The sequence below is a fragment of the Rhea americana genome, unplaced genomic scaffold, assembly GCF_003343005.1.
Source record: "Rhea americana isolate MKP2758 unplaced genomic scaffold, rheAme1 scaffold_55, whole genome shotgun sequence".
In the NCBI taxonomy this organism is placed as follows: domain Eukaryota; kingdom Metazoa; phylum Chordata; class Aves; order Rheiformes; family Rheidae; genus Rhea; species Rhea americana.
Genome location: NW_028186701.1, coordinates 1,609,060 through 1,630,320, shown reverse-complemented (window position 1 = coordinate 1,630,320; position 21,261 = coordinate 1,609,060). Strand labels below are relative to the sequence as shown.

At 40.6% G+C, this 21,261-nt stretch overlaps 1 protein-coding gene across 1 annotated transcript in view; it reads left to right on the top strand.

Moving 5' to 3' along the window:
• Positions 1-21,261, top strand: part of LOC146587978 (sodium-dependent neutral amino acid transporter B(0)AT3-like) — a 30,993-nt gene that overhangs the window by 4,815 nt on the left and 4,917 nt on the right. Inside the window, 8 exon segments of the mRNA XM_085318721.1 lie at positions 4,906-5,046; positions 7,135-7,272; positions 10,675-10,856; positions 11,228-11,338; positions 17,247-17,359; positions 18,290-18,418; positions 19,037-19,193; positions 20,285-20,489. Coding sequence (XP_085174847.1) covers positions 4,906-5,046; positions 7,135-7,272; positions 10,675-10,856; positions 11,228-11,338; positions 17,247-17,359; positions 18,290-18,418; positions 19,037-19,193; positions 20,285-20,489 — 1,176 coding nt within the window.

Genomic DNA, 21,261 nt, shown 5'->3' with positions numbered 1-21,261 from the left:
CCTGCTAAACAAGGACAGCTCCTATTAACTTCCCAGGGAATGGGTTAGAAGTGTTTGTAACATCGGCATGCCTAACCTCATGCTAGAATTTGAATTACAGCTTAGCAGTTGCCTAGCTAATTGTCTTCTCAGAAGGGAAATAAGATCTGAGAGAAATGGCATGTGTACCTAGAAAATATTGTAATAAAAATTTATGTTGGGAAGAGCAGAACAGCTCATTCCTTATTCCTTGATGCAACAATGAATTATGTCACAACAAGGAAAATTATGAAAGGATGAAAACCAAACACACTAGCTTTCCAGTAAAGTATTGATCAGGATGCAAAAAAAAGGGGGCTACTGGGTTCAGCAAATGGAATAAATCATAGTGAAGAACTGTAAAATCACCAGAAGTTAAAGGGGTCTCTTGGGCTGCATCTTTGTTAGTAAGTAGTCTGAGTCAAAAAACAGATCTGCAGAGTGAAAGAGTTGGTGCTTAGGACCTGACATCCATGCTGTACACAGTTTAGGATTTTTTTTTTTTTCTTCTAATTTCAGACTAGCTCTAGGCTGCCCCCTGGTCTGACTGAATGTTTGTTTGTGGGTGGAGTGCTTTGTATGCACTTTCAATTTAATATCACCTGAATAGAGTTTAGTGTTTGAGTTCCCATGGCACACTATGATGAGAATCAAAGTGCAGAAATTGGTGATATCTGAGACTCACTTCAAAAGAGCAGTCCTGGTCTGAGCTCAAACGCTAATACAGACACACTCTCACTTACTTCTATTTCTAATATTCATGTTATGTTTCTCTCCTCCTGGGTAGCAAGTGGAGATGTAGCTCGTGCTTAAGAAAGCTTTCTGACTGTCATGATGAACAGCTTTCAGCAAGGGGAAGAAATATTTGCTAGGGAGCACAAGGAAGGTCTCCCTTGCAAAAGGCTTCCACTTCCCTTTGATCAGGCTTTAGGAGAAATGATTGGCACTTATTTCTTCTTCTCCCTGCCTATATCTAGATCTTTTGAGAATCTTMTTGTCTATAACTTCCCTCCCTTCCCAGTCCTTAGCTTTATTTAGGAATCTAGCTGTCCTCTAGCTATCCTCATTTTTTTTGCACTGTTTGAACTTCTCATTCTTCAATATTCCTCAGCATCTGCAGTGAGTGTGAATTCTCACACTTGTAGGTACAGCTATCTCCTGATAGCACCCATGCCGTCTTTTAAGTGCTTCATCTCTTCTCTCTGCTCAGTGACCGTGAAGGCTTTTTGTGGTGGCATTTGGTGTGCCCTTCGCTCTCCTTTTCAGTATGCTGCTGTGCTTTCAACATTAGGGCAGCTGCAGTCATTGGAATTTAAGTTACTTTTCTTGTATTAGCTGATGCACAGGCACTGGTAAGAATTCCAATGCTGGGCACGTGGTTCAGTTCCTCTAAGTTTTTCTCTGCTATTTTGGAAGTCTTCATTGGTACYCAAATAACAAGCAAAGTAGCTGGGCTTTATCTTCATTTCTCACTGAGGCTCAACAATTTCTGCTGGTCTTGGTACATCCTGATTAGCAGGGCACTTGTCTGGCACTTTAATCTGCTTTATCATTTCCACTAGTGAGGGACTACTGCCTCCACTTCCTGAGATGCGACAAACCCAATTTCGCCAGTACGTTCTGCTTTGCTGGTTGCTGTGCTTCAGCACTCCTGATTGCACTCCTTCTTTAGCCTTTTCGTTGTTCTGCTTTCTGGTGCGGCCGTATAATCATCAGCAACTCTCAGCAGCTCGTCTAGCAGTTCATGTACTTTTCTTCGTTGTCATGCATAGAGGATATAAAAAAGATCATGGTCTTCAAGTATCATTTACCAGAGGGATGAAATGGTGGCAGAACCTCCTTCCAAGAGAGCTTCTAGCTGTCAGATTTTTGACATTTTTTTCCTGGTCTTCCTTTAGCAGTGCTTGCCTCCTCTTTGCAGAATGGGCACTCTATGCATTTGGGACTCTTTCCAACAGAAGGAATGCTGTAGACTAAACTTCCTCTATTTTGTCTCAAGAATGCAATTAAATTGTGCCCTGGTGATGCTTTTGATTTTAATGGGAATTTCTTTAGGCTTTTTAAGGCGGTAGCATGTGCTTGATTATTATAATTTTCCTTGTTCAGTTCTGAAAGGAAAACATAAGGTACTGTACTGCAGCTAAATTGCTGCTTTGGAGGCTCTGCTGGGTCTTGCATCTTATGTAATTTTTTCCCCTCTTTCTTTGGCGAGCATGTAGATATAAAATAATTGGCTTCCTGCCATTTCATGACTGTTTCTTCCATAGCACCCTTCTCCCGTGCCTCATCGAAGTCAAATCTACTTTCTGCAGTACCTGTGCTATGCTACTAACATTTGCCGAAATGTTTTGTTTTACCTATGTTTGAACTCTGTTTTATGATAAATGCTCTACTTTAGGTACCAGCAAGCTTCTTCCTTCAGCTTCTGGTATTTTTTTCTTGCTTTTCAAAAGTTAAATTTCAAAAACTTTTATTTAAATTCTATCTTTTGGAACATCCTTCCTATCTATCAGAGCCCTTGATTTTACTGTGCTGTTGAGTTCCTACTCACCATTAGGTATCTGTTGTCTTTCCAGTGTCCTTTCCTTTCTATACAGAATGGATTTTGTTCTGGAAAAGAGTAAGCTTCAAGTGTTTGAGTAGACTGTTTTTGCTTTTCCTTTCGTTTCCCTGAAACTGCCATAAAATGAACAAACAAACAAATGAATGAATAACTCAAAGCATCCTTCCAGCTGCTTATTTGATCTAGGTTATAGAAAGATTAGCTCTATTAACTCTTTTTTCCTTAGCCAAATCTTCTGCCATCCTTTCAAAATTTGTAGGGTTGTCAAATTTGTATGTCGTTTCATTCTCATGAAAACTAGTACTTTTTTTCAAACGTGACATTATATGTTGTCATGTTGCAAATAGGACGTGGGATGCATACAAACCAGCATAAACTAAACAGGCCTTTATTGACAGCATATGCAAACATGCTTTGCTCTCAACAGTTCAGCTAGCAAACAGAAAAGGAGAGAGAGAAGTAACGAAGAGCAGTTTGCAGTAATTACTACACAGTTATTTCCAGTAAGATACAATGTTTTTGTGTCAGTGGCAAACTAACTGGACACCAGCCAATCTGGAAGCTATTTATACCCATTAAAGCCATAAGCCAGTACATGTCCCTTATGGAGTGGCTTACATGGCTTAATCCATTGCATGGATTGTGAGTAAACAACTACCAAGTCAGAGCTGGTTTGCGTCCAGGTGAGCAGAATAAATTTGCTTCTGACTGCAGGATACTGTATGGTACACATACTGCACAAAGGTGCTCTATTGCAGGAATATTTGGCACTTCCCAGGAAACAGCCCCAGCTCTCACACCATCAGGAGCGTGAGTGGGCTCCCATAGTTGTGCCGTTGCAGAGGATATCACAGATATTCATAGCTCCTCAGGTCTGCAGGATGGAGTGCAAGATGGAGTGTGTTGAGTGGTGACAGGGCTTTGAAGCAAGGGGTAGGCATGTTTCTGCACCCTCCCATCAGTATTCACACCTTTGGTATCTAGTTCCAGAGTGGATTTTTTCAGGTGGTAAAATGCCTAAAAAAAGCTATTGTGGTCCTTAACTCCCTCTGTAAATCTATTTTTTTTAGGGAACTTCTACAGCTGCCACTTAGGAACTTCCTCCAAGTAAGGGGACTACCGAGCAGAGGGTGTGAGAATCAAAATTATAGATTTAATATATTGGAAATTAAGTGTGAGTCTCCTTTTTCAGATCTGCTTCTTAGGGGTTAAAAAACATCTTAAGAAACCAGATCATAAGGAAAGACATTTATTTCAGTCTTTAGCAAATGAAGAACAGTCTTTCACTGAAAAGAGCTTTACTGTTGTTTTTTTCCCTATGTACTTCCTTATAAAGGGCTAAACTACTAAAAGAGAAAATAACCACACACCTGGTCTGGATGTCCTACAGAATTATTGCAATGCTTAGCAATAGGCAAAACATCTGAACAAATCCAGGAAAGGAGGCCACGACTGCTGGCTGATTCCCTCACCCCCTTCTCCAGCCTAAGTGTGAATGGGAAGCTTAATTACTCCCTACTCGCTCAGAAATGAGGTTGCCGTAATGGTGAAATTGCTCTTCCTCCTAGCCCGGAGGGAGGCCAGATGGGAAAAATTTTCCAGAGCTTGAGGAGGAGCAGAGCTGGGCAGGGTCAGGCATGGGACTGGGAAACAGTGGTGAAATGAGGTGCAAAATTAATTAATTGTRTCAGAGGCCACATGAAGGGTCACTGAGCTGGACATTGTATCATCAGTTATTAGGAGGCGTGTGTGTGTGTGTGTATATATGATATATAAATAAATACAAATATATATAAATGTATATATGAATTTCTCTGGCCCAGCAGGGCAGTCATGAGAGAAAGAGGGAAAACGTGAAGAGTAAAGGATACAAATCTAGGGGAAATCGTGTTTCATCACTTCCACAACACACAGAACAACTTTAGTCTTACTTTCAGTTTTTCAGGTTCTGCGCTCTGAGCAAAACTGCATGTAATAATGTAGTCTGGTCTCTTGGGGGTCTTCAACACAAAAACCTGCTTTCCCAGTGAGAAACGGCAACCTTGCCACTTTGGTCTGACCCATATGTGGTAGAAAAGGCCTTGTAAAAAAAGTCAGAACAGTATGACATCCGCACTTTTAGAATTATAAYGATCTGAGATCTTCTCCAGGCATCTTTGCTAACAAAACTTCCCAGAACAGATGGTATCAGAATAGCCCTGGGCCTCCCACTCTCAACACATCTTACAAGGACTTTGTTACAGTCATAACATAGAGGAGATAACAGTAATTTAAGCAAGATGTAGATAATCATGTGGCTCAACTGCACTTAATTATGTTTTCAGGAGCATTCCTGATCCCATACTTCATTGCGCTCATCTTCGAAGGAATCCCACTGCTACATCTTGAACTTGCCCTAGGACAGCTCCTGAGGAAAGGCAGCATTGGGGCCTGGAATACCATCTCGCCTTACCTTGGAGGAGTCGGTGCGTCTCCCAGGGGCCTGACTGAAAGGAGTACAGCWGAGCTCTCACTTAGTGCTCACTTCCTACAGAGCCCTGCCTAATAATTAGAATTATCACTCCTGTATTTAACAATCACTAGATTATTAAATAAGTCAGCAAGTTAAGTGAATTCTCTCTGGGTGCTGAGGAGCCCACCATGCCCCAGTGGTGTCTAAAGTGGCAAGTTAGGTGCTTATGCTGTCTGCACAGCAGAATGGCATGGGTACGTGGGGCTGACCCACCACAAGCTGTGTTGAGCCCACACTACCCCATTCCTATCATATCTTGGAGCTTGTACAACATCTTCAGAGCCCATTCAGAAGGCAGTCTTGTCCCTCCAGGAGCAGCTGGGACTGGAAGGGGGACAGAAAGATAGACAATCAGGAGCCCAGCACTCGGGCTTCCTAAGCTACAGCACCCGGGCAAACTACTCTCTAGGAGTGAGGGGTGCACTGGGGCTAGTGAAGGGACATTAACATGACAGTGCACATCAGACTGGTGTGCAGTGCTATCCTGACACTGAAAGCACACACCCCTTCAGGTAAAGCCTTATATCCTGCAGACATTGCTAGGCTGCAGGGTCAATGGCAGCARCTGGCTTTTGGTGGGCTGAATGACCAGTTCTACCCCTTTCAAGGCARGCCTGTGGGTGCATATGGGAGCAGAGGTGGTGGGTGAGGAACTGTCTAATGGCAAGAGGGCAGCCAAGAAAAAATACGTGGCAGCAGTGTGGTGCTTCCAGGTAAACTCATCACCTAAGATTAGGTGTGTCCATTCTTCCTTTGCAAAAATGTAAGCAGGCATAATCACTAGTTGCTGTTCTTCCTTCCTTATTCTAGGAGCAAATCAGTTCTCAGTTCACAGWATATGTGCATAACCTGGGTTTAAGAGTGCCTTCATGCAGCTATAGCATGCTGTAAAACCTCATCACTTTCAGTCTCTGCTATTAAAGTTGTGCCATGTTATAGAAAATACTGAATTATTTAATGTAGCAAAGATATTGCAACCTTGGCCTTCCACACAAGCTGTCTATTTCWTGGGCCTTCCTTGGCCAAAAAGTACTCTAGGTATTTTGTAGGAGCTGGAGCAACTTAAAAAAATAGAGTTTTAGCAAGAGAGACCATTCCAGGAATCTCTCATTTCTGACTCAGCTTGTTTTTATGACAGCTGTTAGCAGCACTCTGTGTTTAACCCTCACCTATCYGCCCTGCCTCCTACGTGAGACAATAGGCTCCTGGCAATCAGGTGTCCTGCAGTGCAGTCTCTGTCTTCTTTTCAGCAAAGCACAGACTCCATCAGGAGATTTTCAAGGCCAGACTGGATAAAGCCCACAGTAACCTGGCAGTAATCTAGCTTGACCCTACAGCTGCTTTGAGCAGGTTGTCCCTTCCCACCTGAATTTTCCTCTGATTTCCTCAAACTGGAGCTGCCTTTATAAGTAGGCTGGCACCAGGAACTCAGGAGTGGGGTTTCCTCCTAGTTCTCTGCCTTGAGGATTCTGTAGCTGGCTATACCCTGAATGTCTGATCCCAGCTGGACAGTGCTCTTGAAGAAGGGTGGCCACCTCTTGCATTTTGCATATTATACAGTGTTAATGAGGTCACAGAAAACTCATTTCCTCCCTCACCTGAAGGTGACCCCAGCCTGCGGCGCCTGAGAAGAGGACATTCCTGAGGTGCTCAGCTGGTAATTTTAAGACAAGTGTGAAAAGCCCAGATGTCTGGGGCTTAAAAGCTCTCCTGCTTTTGGTGCTCCCAAGCTCCTGACATCAGCATCTCTCACCAGCTTGCTCAGCTGGCTGCACTGTCATAGGGCCTGCTGGCACTAAGTTCCCCAAAAGGGTAAAAGCACAAGCACAAGCTAGGCAAAGGCAAACCAGAGAGCATCAGCCTTCCTGAAGCAAGACTGGCAACCTGGAGAGACTGTGCACCAGCATTCGGACACAGATGCTGTGAAAATCTCCACAAAAAATAATTTGAAAAGTAGGAAAATGTGAACTTCYTAGAGCAAGTGCTGTCACTGCTATTTTTGTCCAATGCTTTTCTAACYTGAAATTCGTGTCTTCTGCAGGAGTTGGCTCATGGATAGTGTCAGTTCTGGTGAGCTTGTACTACAACACTGTTTTAACCTGGGTGATGTGGTATTTCATAAACTCCTTCCAAGAGCCCCTTCCTTGGAGTGTTTGTCCTCTAAATGAGAATAGAACAGGTAACTACTGACCATTTCAAATGTCTCTATTAGCAGAAGGTAGATCACAAATATTACTGCTTTAGGCTTTTGTGTCCTGTGTCCTGTTCTGGGTTCCCCAGTATAAGAGAGACATGGAGCTACTGGAGAGAGTCAAGCTATGAAGATGATCAGAGCATCTTTGACAAAAAAAATGAACCAGGCCTCATGCACAACATGGGGCCAAATCAGGAGCATCTCTTTTACAAGGAAAGGTTGCAAGAGCTGAGCCTGTTCAGCCTGGAGAGGAGAAGACTGAGAGGGATCTTACCAATGTCTACAAATACCTTAAAGGCAGGTATCAAGAGGATGGGGCCAAACTCTTTTCAGTGGTGCCATGCGACAGGACAAGAGGCAACATGCATAAACTGTAACACAGGACGTTCCGCCTGAATATGAGGAAAAGCTGCTCTCCTGTGAGAGTGACAGAGCACTGGACCAGGTTGCCCAGAGAGGTTGTGGAGTCTCCTCTGGAGATATTCAAAACTTGCCTGGATGCAACCCTGTCTAACATGCTCTAGGAGACCTTGCTTGAGCAGAGGGTTTGGACTAGATGATCTCCAGAGGTCCCTTCCAACCTCAACCATTCTGTGTTTCTGTGATTTGGGAGCTAGTGGTGGGAAAAGGAAGCTCTGTTCATTTTTTATTCTTGTAGTGTGGCAAATTTTGCAGTACCAGTTTGAAAGAGCATCTTTGGTTTTCTCACTAGGAAAAAAATAGTCCCTTATCAAGACATGTGAGACTGTTATCACAAACTACATATTAAGATATCTGAGACTGTGAACATAAGTTAAGAACCAAGGTTATGACTAAATCTTTCAGWAACTGCTTTAAAGAGACTTCTGAGCTTTCATTAAGCAGTGATATGACTCATAACCAGCTGTTATAAAARTCTTTCACCTCATTTAACATGTCCTGAGAAAAATCAAGTAAGTTGTCAGAGCAGGAAGCACAACAGTGTTGGAAAACTTCAGCTTCTGCCTGTAGACTGCTTAAATAGTGAGTCTTTATTTTTACATACCCTGCATATCAGCTTTCTAGAGCAGCTACCAATGAACCTCTAAAATGAGAAGTGACACTTGATTTGGCCCCATGGTGTACATGAGGTCTGGTTCATTTTTTTGTCAAAGAGCTATGAGAGTGACCGGTGTCTACTCAAATTCAATATAATTGCAGGATCAACAAAAGCCAGAAAATCCACTACCTCTTTGCTTGATTTCAAATTAGGAAAGTAAATCATAGTGTGTTAAAACAAAAGAAAACAAAAAGGAGCAGCTAAACAAGTAAAAACTTTTGAGGCGGCACAGAAACTACTTAAAGGAAACACTCTTGAGGCTGAGAGCAAATGCACACAACTCATTACAAAAACTTGAGTAAAACCACAAGAAGACTAGGATTTTGCTGGTCAGAGCATGTTCAGGCTTGTGGCTGTTTCCTTTAGTTCAGAGTTGGGAAAAGGACACCAATAAGTCTCCTTTAAGGGTTTTTGCAGTCTTGTGTCTGCAGATAAAAGGTAAAGAGTGCCCTCACATACCAAGGTCACCAAGCCTTAGGCATGCAGTACTGACCTCCCTGCTCCCAGCTGTAATATTTGTTAATAAAATGTCAGTGGTATTTGCTAACGGAATTTCAGTGGCGACCATGATTTCAAAGATAAATGAGAAATTCTGTCTGTCTGCAGTATTCTGGGAGTGATGTGCAGATCTCAGTCACTACATACTCTCAGCAATGCCACTGTTAGGAAGAAGACACTAAATTTCATCTGTCTGCAGAGCCTGAGACCATGCAGGAGAAGGGAAGGCTTAAGATATTGCAGCCAGGAAGGAAGTCAGGCTGGGACCCTGAAAAGAAGTAAGGCCTTGGAGAAGGAAAAATCAAATTTASAAAGATGGGGAGGTTTTGGATGGTAACACTGACACTACCAGTACCAACCCTGTCTATRCCAGAACATGATCTTGAGGTCCCAGCTCAGGTATTGCAGAGCAGCCTGTGACTACCCTGCTCAGCTCTCCAGAGCAAATTGGTCTTGTCCAGGCTGCTGGTTGCCTGGGGAGAGCTCCTGAAGTCCCTGGCACCTGCTCTTCACTGTGGGTCCCTAGARTGATGCCCACATACCAAGCTCAACTCTTGTCTGCCTTTTTTATGCATGAATAACAAATTTACTATGTTTTACCAATCTATGGTCAGGATTTCTTTTGCTCCTTTAAAAGTTCTACTTGTTCTTAAGGTGGCTAGTGATGACTGCTGTGCACCTCGAGGCTAAGTGGGCCTCTCCTTCTAGCTGGGCACCACACCATGGTCCTCTCCTGGAGCTGTGCTCTGCAGTCAGTCCTTTTTCCCAAAGCACTGAAGAAAGAACAGTATCTGCCTTTTCTTTCAGAGGCTGGAGGACTGTGGGGAGAAAGGGTCAAAGGAAGCCAGATTTTGTTTCCTTCCTTTGCTTGAAGATGCTTGAACTGACATATCCTATATATCAAGAAATTACCTGAAATAAAACCAAAAAAATTAATAGGAGGAAAGCATACAAATGAATAAGAAGCTGKTTTTTTCCTGAGTAAAGCACAAAAAAGTATTCAGAGGACAGATAACTAGCTTCTTACACATTTTAATTTTTTAAAAAGTAAGTTACTATAGTGAAAAGTTAAACAAATTTGATTAACCATCAAGAAGACAGAACTGGCCAGCTGGGATCACTGCAGTGTGCTTCCCTGTTGTAGCCATGGTGAAAGGGATTTAGGGGATCCATAAGCAATGCTTAATGAGCATGATTTTAAGATTGCCATGTAGTTCATTTGTTTGCTTCCTTTCAAATTTTTATTGTGGATGGTGGTTGCCTCAGAAGTGAGTGAAAGATCATAAATGAAAGGACCAGATCTCTGTTAAAATGCTGACATTTCATATAAAATAAAAATTTGCAAAATATATACAGACATTGTTTCTTGTAGCTTCAAAGTTATCTTTTCAAAAGCAGAAGCTGCAGCATCTAGACAACTGTAGTCTCCAGCTAAAGACAGCAACTCTGGGTTTGTTGAAGATCCTTCCCTTCATTACCCTTTTCTTGAGCATTCAGGTTGCGTGCAGGCAGCAGGGTGAGCGCAGGTTTTGGCATAAAGCAGGTTCCCATTTGATATTGTATATATAAAATTATTGTCTGTGAGTCTCCACTCTATCTTCCATGACAAAGTTTGTCTTGTTGTACATTACAGACAATGCAGAAAGAGAAATTCAGCTCATTTCTTCATTGACTCGGCAGTCAGAAATAGCCTTCCTGCCCCCCCCCCCTTTTCCGTTAGTATGAAGTCTTCCTTTATATCTATGCRGTGAGTGGGAAGAAATATTGTCACATTTTAAAATGTATTCTTATATTTGCCCCATTTTTTCCAGGACTCAATGAAGAATGTTATGAAAGTACTGCAGTAAATTATTTTTGGTACAGGAAAACTTTGAATATAACACCTGATGTTACCGAGACTGGCACACTGCAGTGGTGGCTTGTTTTGTGCTTAGCAGCTTGCTGGGGAATTGTATATCTCTGCACCATCCGAGGGATTGAAACCACAGGAAAGGTATGGAGGGTACAAAAAGAAACAGGCAACTCAAAATGTTAGCCTACACTGCTGATTTTGTTCTCAAGCTACTGCGTTTCACTGCCATGAAGCAGTAGCAGCAGTACGGATGCCTCRAACATCCTTCCCTCTTTCTCTCCGATTGCAACTCCCTCTGCCACAGTCTCCCCTCCCGGAGTTTTAAAGTTATTCGTATTACACATACATTCTGTACAAAAGTAYATTTTACTTCCTCTAAACATGATAATATACACCTGCTCTGGTTTCACCGAACATTATGAGTTCGGTGTATGAGTTACAATAACTTTAGACAGGATCTATTGATATTATTGTCAGTAACTGTTTGTCTTATATTCTCACTTTCTGGTTAGGCAATTTATGTAACAGCAATATTCCCATACTTGGTCCTAACTATATTCCTTATTCATGGACTCACTTTACCAGGAGCAACTGAAGGTCTCGCTTATCTCTTCACCCCTGATGTAAGTATTATTGCTATATTCAGAACTATTATTTTTCCTTTCTTTCAGCCTCAGATCTCATATTGTATATTCCTTTTTCAGCAACTTCCTATCTACTTCCCTATCCAAAAGCTCAGCTAAGCTCTTTTTTTCCCCAGATGAAGTAATTTAATATTTTAATGTACTTTAACAAGTAAAAAGAAATAGCAGAATATTTAAGTTTATTAATAAGTATGTCACAAAATATTGGAAAATTGAATAAAAGCATGTTATAGATGCCTCAGTCTTGAAAGTATAAGTAAAACCAATGAAAGTTTTTCACTTGAAGCACAGATTTCTCTCTTTTATACATGATAGAGGTARGATTTCACTGCAAGAAAAGAAAGACTAACATTTATGTATGTTAAGAATCATTTAAAAATTTACAAAGAAATCAACAGAGGAATTAAGCTGCAAAGTTAATTTTTAAAAGCTAAGAGTTATTCTCTCCTCCCCTAGTCTGTCCATAGCTGACTTTCCTTTTCCTATAGCTTTCCCTGAAAGATGGAAGAGCTTACTGATAAATACCAATCTTTCATTTCTTTCCATCTTGTCAAAGGGTCAGGAGTCCCTTATTCCTCCCCATATGTGGCCATTTCAGAAGGACCTCTTTACATTGTCCTTAATGGACTGCCCAAACGCACAGCCAGATTGTTCAGCAAAGTAGCTGCTATCAGCTGTAGGCACCTTCATGGCTTGGCCCTAACACTAAAAAGCTCTGTAAAGCTGTTGAATCAATGCAAATTCCTGGAGAAGGAAAAGCAATTTCCACTGGCAGATGGACTCAGAGCATCCTCTGCTCTTGGGACCATCAGCGGGGCAGAGCTGCAGGGCTGGCCTCCCAAGGACGCCACACTCTCTCCTGCAGTGACTGCATGCCTCTTCTGTGGTCTCAGTGCCTGAGGGTAGCTGCTGCCTTACAAAACTTGGCCATCCTCTACTTTCCTGGAAAGCTCAGATTATCAGGCTTTCAGTGGAGAAATTCACTGATTGGTTAGTTGTGACTGAGAGGCATGAGACCATCAAGCTTGCTTGTCTTTACATCCTGCTAGATCACTAGCATCTTAGATATTCCTAAAGTCACTAGAGGACTGGTGTCTCCAAGCTTTCCCACCTGTTATGGTCAACAGATAATACTGATTTTACTGAAAGGAACATCAATTCCCAGTTCTGCAAGCATTTGGTGACTCTTGAGGGAGTTCATGGATATAGCACAAGCTCTGTATACAAGCCTACATATTACCCRGTTATGGACAGTTTGAGTGGAAGCAGTGCAGTGCCTTTCCCCCCCACCCCACCCCCCATGATAAGAACACAGGGTGGTGGGGAGGTCCTGTAATACTCCATGTCCCCATCTAGCTTTGGTCACATGTTCCCACCTGGACAAGAGTAAACCATGCAACATCTCTAACCAATTGCTGAAATCTCATCAAGTAGCAGCAGAGTGGGCATTTGCCACCTTTGCAGTAAGACAATCACTCAACAGCGGTATCCTAAGTGCCATCCAGGTCATTATGGGCTCTGGACCTGAAGTCCCTAGCTGTTGGGTTCCCATGCCACGGAAGTAATCAAGGCAACAACCCATGATAACATAGCATGAGGGCAAAGGGTGTCTCATTTGTAACCCAGTCTGTGCAACCACAGCAATGCTTCCTGCCTCCATAGCCTTGGGTATTGCCCTTTTCCTTCCCTCAGGCAATCAATGCAATGACTCTTCCTCAACCATGTGACTTTTCTCCTTTCCTCATTCTCCCTTTTACCCTCAATCCTCCCAAACTATCAGGTAAAACAAGCTGCTGGATGCGTTCYTAAAGGTTATTGGTTTGAGGTATCCAGCAAAGAACTTCTTTAAACTTTTTTCCAAAGTCTCTCTTTCATGTTATCAGCCCTTATATGATAGCAGTTCCTCTTCCTCAGCTTTCCTGCTTGTCAGAACCTCTTTTCTCGCCTTCCTCTTTCTGAGGTATACATTATGTTGCCTATTTGATCTAAGGGACCTTTTATTAAGGACTATCAGAAGTGTTTGGTGGGAGGGAATGAAACATCAAGAGCTCAGAAATGCATGGAAAAACAAGAGACAGCATGCAATACTAACAATCTACAGGTATTATTATTATTATTATATATTTACAATCTCTCTAGAGATTGCAAAACACAGATCAATTTAGCCCACAACAGGAYCACAGGATTAAAGGAAAACATAAGCCCAAGGATGATTGCATTTCAGCCTGATGAGGGATGACAGCAAGAGGGCTTAGACAAAACAATGTTTCCCTCCCCCAGCAAGCCCAGGGACAACGGCACCCATTTTAAAACTGTCAGAGCTCATAAAGGATATCTTGGTCTTTACAGGATCAGGACATTCACTGGCCCAGACAGGACAATAAATTCTTCCTCAGAACAGAGTTGACACCACCAGTCTGTGCTCATACACATCATATATGCAGGCTCTCAGATAAAGGCCTATTTTCTTCAATATAATGTCTTAATTAAGAAAGTCCATCTAGCCTGCACAACTAGAACAGGACCTGGCCTGTTGGTCTCAGCCTGGTTGTCAGGCTCAGATATGCAGGCTTATGTCTTCTGGGCTTAGGAAGATTATACAGTGGATTTAATGTAAGAAAGATTTATGCATATTCAATTTATGTATGACACAAAGCTTGGAGGTATTACAGTAATGAGGGGGGAATGGACCATCGTAAAACAAGACTGAAATGATTTTGTAGACTGGCGCCAGAAGTCATAATCAAAATCTGACTGCAGTCAACCTGAAGTTAATGATTAGCTCGTTTAAGGAAGCAGTTCCYGGGGATATCCTTGAAGAGTCATCTGAAGATATTTTTGATGATGAACCTATGTTTTTATCAACAAACATGGAAATAGCAGAAGTGATGCAAGACCCTGGTAAGTGTTATCTACTATGGATGCTGTAATCGCATTGAAAGTTGTTAAGACAAAGAAATTTCTGTCTTATATCAACATACCCACAGTCATGGAAGATTTTGACATTGCATATTTCATAGTATTTGCTGGTTTGTTTTTCTTTTCTTGTCCTTCTGCAGGAAGCTTGTGATGCTTTAGCAAAATAAAATATGAATTAGCTACCCCTGCCTGTTTCAGCATTCTATCAATATTCTTGACTTTCTCCCTCATTGGAGTGATTTTTTCCAACTTTGAAGTGCAGCAGAAATTACAGTTTTCTGTAATATTTTATTTAATGGCCATTGTATGAGTTCATTCCCTTTCCAAATTTGTGCTTTTTGTTCTGATCAGCAAATCTCACAAAAAAAGAACTGCATATGCACAAATATTAAATAYGGCAGCTGGTGATTTTACTTTCATGAAAAAAAATGTAGAAGGCTTTTTGCCATCTAATACACTTTCACTCTTCAAGTTCTAGAAGAAATAATGTTTCTTCTCATTGAATTCCAGGCACAGAGAATTCTGAAGATTTACTCACCCTCTCCCAATCCTTGGCTACATGGAAAGTGAAGCTGACAGGAAAACAAGAGTTATTGAACTCATTTTTACAGGCACTTGAAGGAACAGCAGAAGTTGTAAAAGGATGAAGCAAGCACTGGAGCTGGAACAGAGACTTTGGGAAAGGTTCTTGGAAAACAGAAAAACCAGAGGCAGCAGAAAAGGGACCCCTTCAAGCATTAGCAACAGTCTGAACAGGGTTCAGCTTCTACAGACATCTGTACTAGCTCAGGAGCACAAGCAAGGAGAAGTGCCTGCTTCTCCAGCCTCTTTTGCATCTGAAAGAGCTTCAGTGATTGTAAATAGTTAAGAGTTCTTTGGAATGAACAATTCCAGGAACATGGATGGCAACTGATGCCTGAGCCCACATAGCTATTTAATGAGCAGTAAGAGTAGTCAAGAAAAAGAGATGAGCAACACATGCACCAGATACTATGTCATGGAGGCTATTTGTATTTTTTTCCTGTATTTTCATAGAATCATAAAGGTTGGAAGGGACCTCTGGAGATCATCTAGCCAACCTCCCCATTCAGCAGGGTCACCTAGAGCATGTTAGACAGGGTTGCATCCAGACGGGCCTTGAAGATCTCCAGAGAAGGAGACTCCACAGCCTCTCTGGGCAACCTCTTCCAGTGCTCTGTCACTCTCACAGTGAAGAAATTCCCTCTCACGTTCAGGCGGAACTTCCTGTGCTTCAGTTTCTGCCCATTGCCTCTTGTCCTGTCACATGGCACAACTGAAAAGAGYTTGTCCCCGTCCCCTTGACACCCTCCCTTCAGGTACTTATACACGTTGATAAGATCCCCCCTCAGTCTTCTCTTCCCCAGGCTAAACAAGCCCAGCTCTCGCAGCCTTTCCTCGTAGGGCAGGTGCTCCAGCCCTCTGATCAACTTTAGTTTTACACCTGACATCATTATTTTGATTTTTTTTTTAAGGGACACTTAAAACTCCTAAAAGGTGCTTGTTCTGTCTACATCGTTCCTTGTATCTGGGAGAACCAAAGAATTAACTTAACGAACTGTTGTCTTTATGTGCAGCATTACCTGTTGGCCACTGGCTTTCAAGAAAAGCAATTACACCAAAAAGTCCCTAATTAGAAAGCCAGATTTGCAAAAATTACATAGTTGCTGACAATTGACTTGGCAGCACTTAATCAAACTGTCAAAGCCACATAGAAATGTGGTWATTTCTGTACCACAGTAACAAGCTACTTCTGCGCCTGCATGAGGTCCTATCAGTGAGCACCGYGTCCTTGGAGTATATGGTTAAGATCTTCCAAAAGAAACCTCCAGCAGGGTCTGTTTGCCATGCTGAAGCATTTCAGCCAGTAATAGTCACACATGCCTGCATATTATACTGTGTTAACTAACACTGTAGTGTATTAGCTCTGCTGTGCTTTAAGCCCTGGCATGCTTGTGGAGAATGCGTCTGCAGTTATGGCATTAACTGAATCTATTCAAACTCAGGTGAACACATTATTCTCACCCTTCAAGTTCAGGCCAGCTTTAGAGAAACCCAAAATACTCTTAAGCATCTTTTGGGGTACTTATTTCTCATTCCTATAAATGCTGATGGTCATATACCGGGATCTGATACTATTGTACAACTTGTAGACTAGACATAGAAAACATTCAAGAACTCAGCCTGAATAATTACTGAAACTCCTTTCAGTCCAGGCACTTACTTAAAATTACATATTACTTAGGTAATCCGGTTGCCATAGAATTTTTCAGTTAGTTTCTTCTATCATGTCTCCCTTTCTTAAGTTAAAATCTAAATTTCATTCTATCAACTTCTCTTTTTTCCCCCTTATTTTTCTATGTCAACTTTTTGCTTTTCATTGCCATTTCACGGTTCTCTGAAATTAAGGTGCTCTTTTTAATGGAAGTTCCCTTCCTCTCTGCTTGGGCCTCTAGCTTCTCTAAATATGTGAATTCTACAAATTTGAAAAGCTATAAAAGCACTTTGTATCTTAAGGCTAAGAAGATTAAGTATTTGTCTGTATAGTTTTAGGAAGACAATATTCTTAAATTCCAACTTACCCAGCCTGAGTGCTAATGAAAAGAAATAAATTGAGGGAGAATGCAATGTACTGTCCGTATTGCGTGCCTGTTGCATATCATTTAGAAATGTATTTTTATCAGATAGAAGAGATGTGCAATTGTTTTCGTGAGGGTTTTAAAAATGAAATAGATTCTAAAATCACTACACACATTTAAATAGACAAAATTTTGTCTTCAGAAACACATGCTGTACTCGCATATTTTGCATCATTTCCATTTTTCAGTGTACTTACATGGAAAAACAATTCACAGTTTCACCTGTGAAACGGAAGATGAGCTATGAGAACAAGGAGAGAGGAAGATTTTGATGTAAAAATAAACATATTAATTTATTCCAATTATTTCAGCTGAACATTTTGAAAAGTCCCCGTGTATGGCTTGATGCAGCTACCCAGATTTTCTTCTCTCTCTCTCTGGCTTTTGGAGGGCTTATTGCCTTCTCAAGCTACAATCCACCAAAGTAAGTAGAACACTTAAATTCCTATTGCTTTCTATGTAGTTTTCTAAAACTCAAAACTCTTCGGCCTTGGAATATTTCTAAAGGATCTTAAGAGCTGCTGGCTTTCTGAAGGCCAAATAGATTTGTTAAGAGGAAAAAAAATCTAAAAGGGTCAAGTTTTAAAAAGATTTTTTTTCCAGAAACGCAATTAAGTATTTCTTACAGAAAGCAACAAACATTTCAGTTTTATTTTTGTCTTTGCAAAATTGTTGCAATTAACCTGCACCACAGCATAGCACGATATCAAATCACACTAAGAAATATAGCTATATGTATGTCCCATGTGAAGAGCTACATCAACACGAATGAAGAACTCCAGAGACTTCAGGAACATAATCCACCATGCCCTAATGACCATGACCAAATGAAAGACGTTTTTTTTTCCTTTTAGCATTTTCAGATGTTTACTGGCATTGTGCAACTACCTTGCAAATATAATTATTGTACTGGCCACATACTTGTATATCATACCTCAGTTAACTTCCTATCACTGCTTAAATATGCCTCCTCACTAAAAGAGCAGAAATTTCTGGCAAAAGGTCAGTCTAAAGTTAGAGGGGAAAATTTGCACAAAGACAAATTCATTCCCACATTTCCAGAACCAGACTTCCCCAATATAAGAACATGGGATGATTATATCAGAATCTTAATACCAGTAGAGTACACATGCTCTGACAACTAGAAGAGAATGACATTATATAAAGTTTAAAGATCTTTTATTTTACTGATTATAAGATTGTGAAATTTGCTTCTCATTCTCAGCAGGTTTGTTCAGTGTAGACTAACAACTGGTGTTGTATGCTAGTGACAAAAGGGAAACTATTTTCTATGTTAAAAGGTGAGTAAATAATGCTTTTTTTGTCACTTTGCTTGCTTACATTCTATTTGTAGAAATGACTGTGAAAAGGATGCTGTGACGGTAGCAGTTGTGAACTGCTTCACATCCCTCTATGCTTCCATCCCAATCTTCTCCGTTTTGGGGTTTAAAGCAACCACTGGCTATTGGGACTGCTTGGACAGGTGAGACACTTGTCTTTGAAACACTGTACTGAGGTTTTAATGTTTTGATAGATAACGAGTTACTTGAAAAGCAGTTATTTAGAGAATTTATTTTCACTGAAGAGGAAAAGCATCTATATAGAGAGGAAGTCTAATATAAAAATATCAAATATGGCACTAAGGCAACAATGGTCGGGGTAGTGTTAGTAAGAAATAAAACTAATTATATAACAATCCCTCACAATTAGTGTATACAATAACACACAAATTAAGGATTATGTCTCAATCAGATTAGCGTAATAAACAGTCAAAAAACTTTTCCATTCCATAGAATTCACTAAATTTCTTACTAAATACAAATGGGGGAAATGGCCTGCATACAGGACACAACAAGAATAGGAGCATATTTTATATAACTGTATCTACATAAAGTAATCAGCATTTGTATCTGAAAAAGAAGACATATTAAGTAGTCTCTGGATATTTTCTCCTACATTATTTTATATCCTCATTTAATTTTATATTCGGTAATATAAATAACAGCACAGAAAGTAAACACAATAGTTAACATTTGAATACATGCATGGCATCTTAAGCTGTATAAACTGCAGTTAAATGATATATTGTCTTCTCTGGCAGAAACATTATCAGCGTCATCAATAAATTTGATCTTCCGGAACAAAGTATCACACGACAGAACTACACAACCTGGATTAGGCTCCTGAATTCATCATATCCAGAAAAAATTGCTGGACTCAAACTGAAAAGCTGTGACCTTCAAGAATTTCTTGATCAGGTACCATAATTGCTTCCTACAAAATAATCCTTAAACAAAAAAATGAAGAAGGACCAATAGCTTCCTTTTTTGTACAAACTTTACTGTACTTATAATGAACATGTGCTACCTAACCAGGAAATAAAACAATTCTTTCTAAATTTCAAGAATCAATACTGCTACAAAACAGTTTGAACTCAAAGTTATCTAGTTCAGTGCAAATTATAAATTTTAAATCATAAAACTAGTTTTCAAAGCTACTCCTACTTGGAGCCTACCAGGGACACTGGATTCAGTTCTACTTTGGTTTACAGAAATGAGCAAAACAGGAAAAATATTCAGCTGAAAGATTATAGAAAAGTAATGCTTAACAGGAATTTTCTAAATCCATACTTGACAGCTAAATTGTCAAGGTACTGTTACAATGCATATGCACTGGTTGCCTTTGATCACATACATGACCTCTAGGGAAGTGTCTTATCACTGTCTTTTTTCTGCCTTTTTTCATCATCTTCACATCTCCTCCTGCCTTTTTCCCTTTATTTCTCTTCCTCTCTGCACAGGATCTCACCATATTCACAGCTTTTGCTGCTACGGTGGCAATCATACCCTTATTCACACCTTTCTCTTTCAACAGCTATTACACCATAAATATTTGAAAACGTGTTTGAGATGGCATTAGCAAGACACTTGCCATTTCAGTAACAATTTACTGATCTGCTTCCCTACTCTAGAAGAGTGCTCTCTGCTCTACTCTTCTGTGCAAGCTAAAATTCTGACCTGTGACTCTATAGACATCTTTGACAGAATATACACAGATAAAATGGAGACCATTTCTATCTCAACAAATACTCCCCCCACTACCCATTTCTCCAACTGTTGGTTTCTATGGGGCCCAACAGACTGACCAGCATATTTGGCTCCAGAGAAAGGTGCAATCAGCACCAGCAAGCAGATTGAACTGCTCCGTATCTCTCAGAAAACCATGTAAGCCAAGATTTTGGACTTGAGGTTGAGAATGGGAAAATAAAAGAAGCATATTATAATGCTGTATGCCTGAAAATTTTATTTATGCCATTATCATGTGACTTTCCAATCTGTGAATTTTGCAGAGTGTATCAGGAACTGGCTTGGCTTTCATTGCTTTCACTCAAGCAGTTACTCTAATGCCAGGCTCACAGGCCTGGGCCATCCTGTTCTTCATAATGTTGTTCAGTTTGGGTCTTTCTTCTATGTTTGGAAATATTGAGGGAGTCTTCACTCCTCTTTTGGAGCTTCAAATTGTATCTAAATCAACACCCAAAGAGCTTGTATCTGGTAAGATATTTTCTTTGCTTTGTTCGAAGATGGCGGCTTATGTATAAATGCACAAACTTAATAACAGCTTAATAAATATCAAAGAGGAATTAGGAATCTGTAATATTAACTTAGGTATCTTGGAGTATCAGTAAGGGCAGTGAACTGTATTTGCAGAAGATAAAAACATACAAAGATGAGGTAGCACAGTTACAGCTGAAGTTGCCAGATGACAGTTTTATACTGTCCTTGCAATTATTTTTCTTAGCTTGCGGGAGCTGTGTCAGTCTGGGAGAGCTTGTTATATTTTAGTTCTGGAGTGAAGATCACGCTGATCACACTATTGTAAACATCAAAAAGAGCCTCGTCTTGGGCTCAAGTCTTTTGTACCTAAATCACTTTAAGGCAACGTGTTACCTCAGCTGGCCTATCATAACCATCCAGGTGTGAGCTTACCATATACCACATTGTCGTAACTGTAACACAGGCCATTTGCCCCTATTTCATTCAGGTTTATGCACCTACAGAGTATTTCACATTTATTGGGAACATATACGGGTAGGAAATTATCATGTAGAAACCGAATTATTTCATCCAGAAACAGCTGTTGAATCTAGCTGGCTTCTCAGGAGCCAGTCTTGGTGCTGGACATGTTCATTTTGGCCCTCTTAGTTCAAATGTAAAAGTGTATGTTAGCAATTGGATATTGAAGAGAAGAACAGAAGAAATCGTACTGTGAAATTCATCTAGAAAAAATTTTTGGAAGTTCAAAGCAACGGATTAACACTTCTGC